The sequence below is a fragment of the Austrofundulus limnaeus genome, unplaced genomic scaffold (genome assembly GCF_001266775.1).
Source record: "Austrofundulus limnaeus strain Quisiro unplaced genomic scaffold, Austrofundulus_limnaeus-1.0 Scaffold14, whole genome shotgun sequence".
In the NCBI taxonomy this organism is placed as follows: Eukaryota; Metazoa; Chordata; class Actinopteri; order Cyprinodontiformes; family Rivulidae; genus Austrofundulus; species Austrofundulus limnaeus.
The window spans coordinates 573,490-575,732 of record NW_013952416.1 but is presented as its reverse complement, the minus strand read 5'-3'; the positions used below and the strand labels follow the sequence as shown (position 1 = coordinate 575,732).

At 41.2% G+C, this 2,243-nt stretch overlaps 1 protein-coding gene across 3 annotated transcripts in view; it reads right to left on the bottom strand.

Moving 5' to 3' along the window:
- The window catches only part of rasgrf2b (Ras protein-specific guanine nucleotide-releasing factor 2b), a 53,999-nt gene that overhangs the window by 8,510 nt on the left and 43,246 nt on the right, over positions 1–2,243 (bottom strand). For 2 of the 3 annotated variants that reach the window (XM_014002592.1, XM_014002594.1), the window contains 4 exons: positions 1,617–1,706; positions 1,233–1,339; positions 380–492; positions 161–221 (listed from right to left, as the gene is read on the bottom strand). In XM_014002592.1, the coding sequence (XP_013858046.1) occupies positions 161–221; positions 380–492; positions 1,233–1,339; positions 1,617–1,706 (371 nt within the window). The remainder of the gene's footprint in view (positions 1–160; positions 222–379; positions 493–1,232; positions 1,340–1,616; positions 1,707–2,243) is intronic. The other variant, XM_014002593.1, reaches the window with a different exon arrangement.

The window sequence follows — 2,243 nt, the reverse complement described above, 5'->3', positions numbered from 1 at the left end:
GCTAAAAGAATTGACAAAATCCTACACACTGTGCCTTTAAATGCAGTAAATTTTTAAATTGCGCTCTTTATACTCAAACTTAAAGCAAGTTGCTAATAAAAGTAAAACAYGTATTTAGTTTCTTCCAGAAAGCAGTTTCTAAATGCTTTAATTATCTCACCATCTGTAAAATATCTTCTATCCTCAGCTGGGCATCTTCCTGATCGTCTTGAGAAAGTGCGCTGAGAACAGATCACAAATAACAGAAAAAGGCTAAATGAAATGAAGCAGAACAGAAATTATTGGGCAGAATAATGAGAAGCTAAGGGGAACTTAAAAACAACGATTTGATGGCAGAAAAATGACTTTTTGTCCTAAACCTTTTGCCTCTGCGCTGTACCTCAGTATGTTGGCTGTAGCTTTTCTCTCCTGAGGCAGAAGGTCTGGATCTCTGAGCACTTCCTCCAGGAGATAGATCACCGACATCTTTAGCTCCCCATTCATCTCAAAGTCCTGAACACGGAGACAAATGAACATCTGTTCTGGAGAGCAGCCTGACACAGACCCACCACCATGCCAGACCAAAATGACCACACTTTACTGCATCAGTCATCAGTCACAGACATGCAGTCCTTTCTCTGACCATTTTTTAGTTCCAGTCTCCTCATTCGTTAGTCTTTATCTCTCCTGTTCCCAATTCAACTCCCATCTCACTTTAACTCTTCTTCAAAGGTCACTTTTAACAAGCTTCTTCTTCTATGGACTAAAAGACAATGCAAATAGCTGCACAGTGCTGTATATGTGTGTGTTTTATGCACATAAGTGTTAATAAGCTGACCCAAGTCATCCTGTCATCGCAGCATTTTGTATTATTGTATAAAAATACATTAAACAGATCGATGCAGTTAKACCGGAAGGACCGTACGCAGGGAGCGAGGCAATTACCTCCATGTTCAGTTTGTTAGATGTTAGCGGCAAAAAGAAGGCAGGCCGAGTCGGTCGTTCAGCTGAAAAGGCAACAGTTTCCTGCGCCTGTGTTTGTGTGCGTGCAGCTGTTTACATTTTTAAGCGAGAGCAGCGGAGCGGCAAGCCAACCCATCCATCATCTGCTTTAATTAGACCACAAACTTCATCACCTGAGCCAAGTAGAAGAATACCCACCACCTCCGCCCACACACACACTCGTACACACTCACACACACAAAGGCACGCGCACAAGCAGAAACGCACACGAGCAGTGGGTGAGAACGAACCTGTGAGTGTTTGGAGACCCAGTGACGCAGCACGTTGAGAACTCTGTTAGTCGCAGCTCTGCGGATGATGAACTCCTTATCGCAGGTTCTCTCAGAGTTAGTAAACACTGCAAGAGGATGAAAAAAAAGAATTTCACATGTTTTTATGTCGCTGGGCTTTCATGTGAGCAATGCTGAAGTGCAAAATATCCACAAATGTTCTAATTAATTAATGCCCACTGCCGTGAAAGGCGGGCAGCTACATACAGTAACCGTGTGTCTGTGTGTGTGTGTGGGTGGGGGTTGGCTTCTGGAGTCAACCCAAAAGTCCACACTTTGTCTCTGCTCTTTATTTAAATCTCCAGACATAATCATCTTATGTTCCGTGTGTATATGTGCGTTTACCTGGCGGGGTACCGTGTCCCGCTGCTGCAGTTGCAATAGCAAAAGCTGATGCAGGAGAAACTGAGCAGCGTGAATTCTCCCCAGACTGGACTGCAGATGCACAGACACATAATTATCAGCAGCAGCAACAACACTGTTGGGTTTATTATCGCTGCTTTTACAATGCCAATGAGAGAACACAAGGGACTGAAATTTACCTTCCAGTCTAACAAGTGACGTGATTGCAGAGGTTTTAAAATGAATCGCTTGGCATTGTGAGTCATACGTTTACAAGCAGGAAATGATTTATTATCTGAACTGTTTTTCTACTGAACACAATGTTCACATCGATAATGGTTAAAAATGATAATAAAATGTGGAAAAAATGGGATAAGTACTTAGAAACGTTTTGTATCCTAAAATGTAAAACCCTCTTGTATTAAATAAAACATGTATCAATATAAATAGCAGTTTTTGTGTTTGCCAGCATGAAGTCAAACTAAATGTTGTAAAAAAATGCTTGTATGAAATGAGTTAGGCGATTATTAAGGGCTCCAAATTTTCAGATTTTTTAAAAGCTTAYAGTGAAAAACAAAAATCAAAACACTCCTAAGATTCATTGAGTCACATTAGTTATCTCATGCAGTT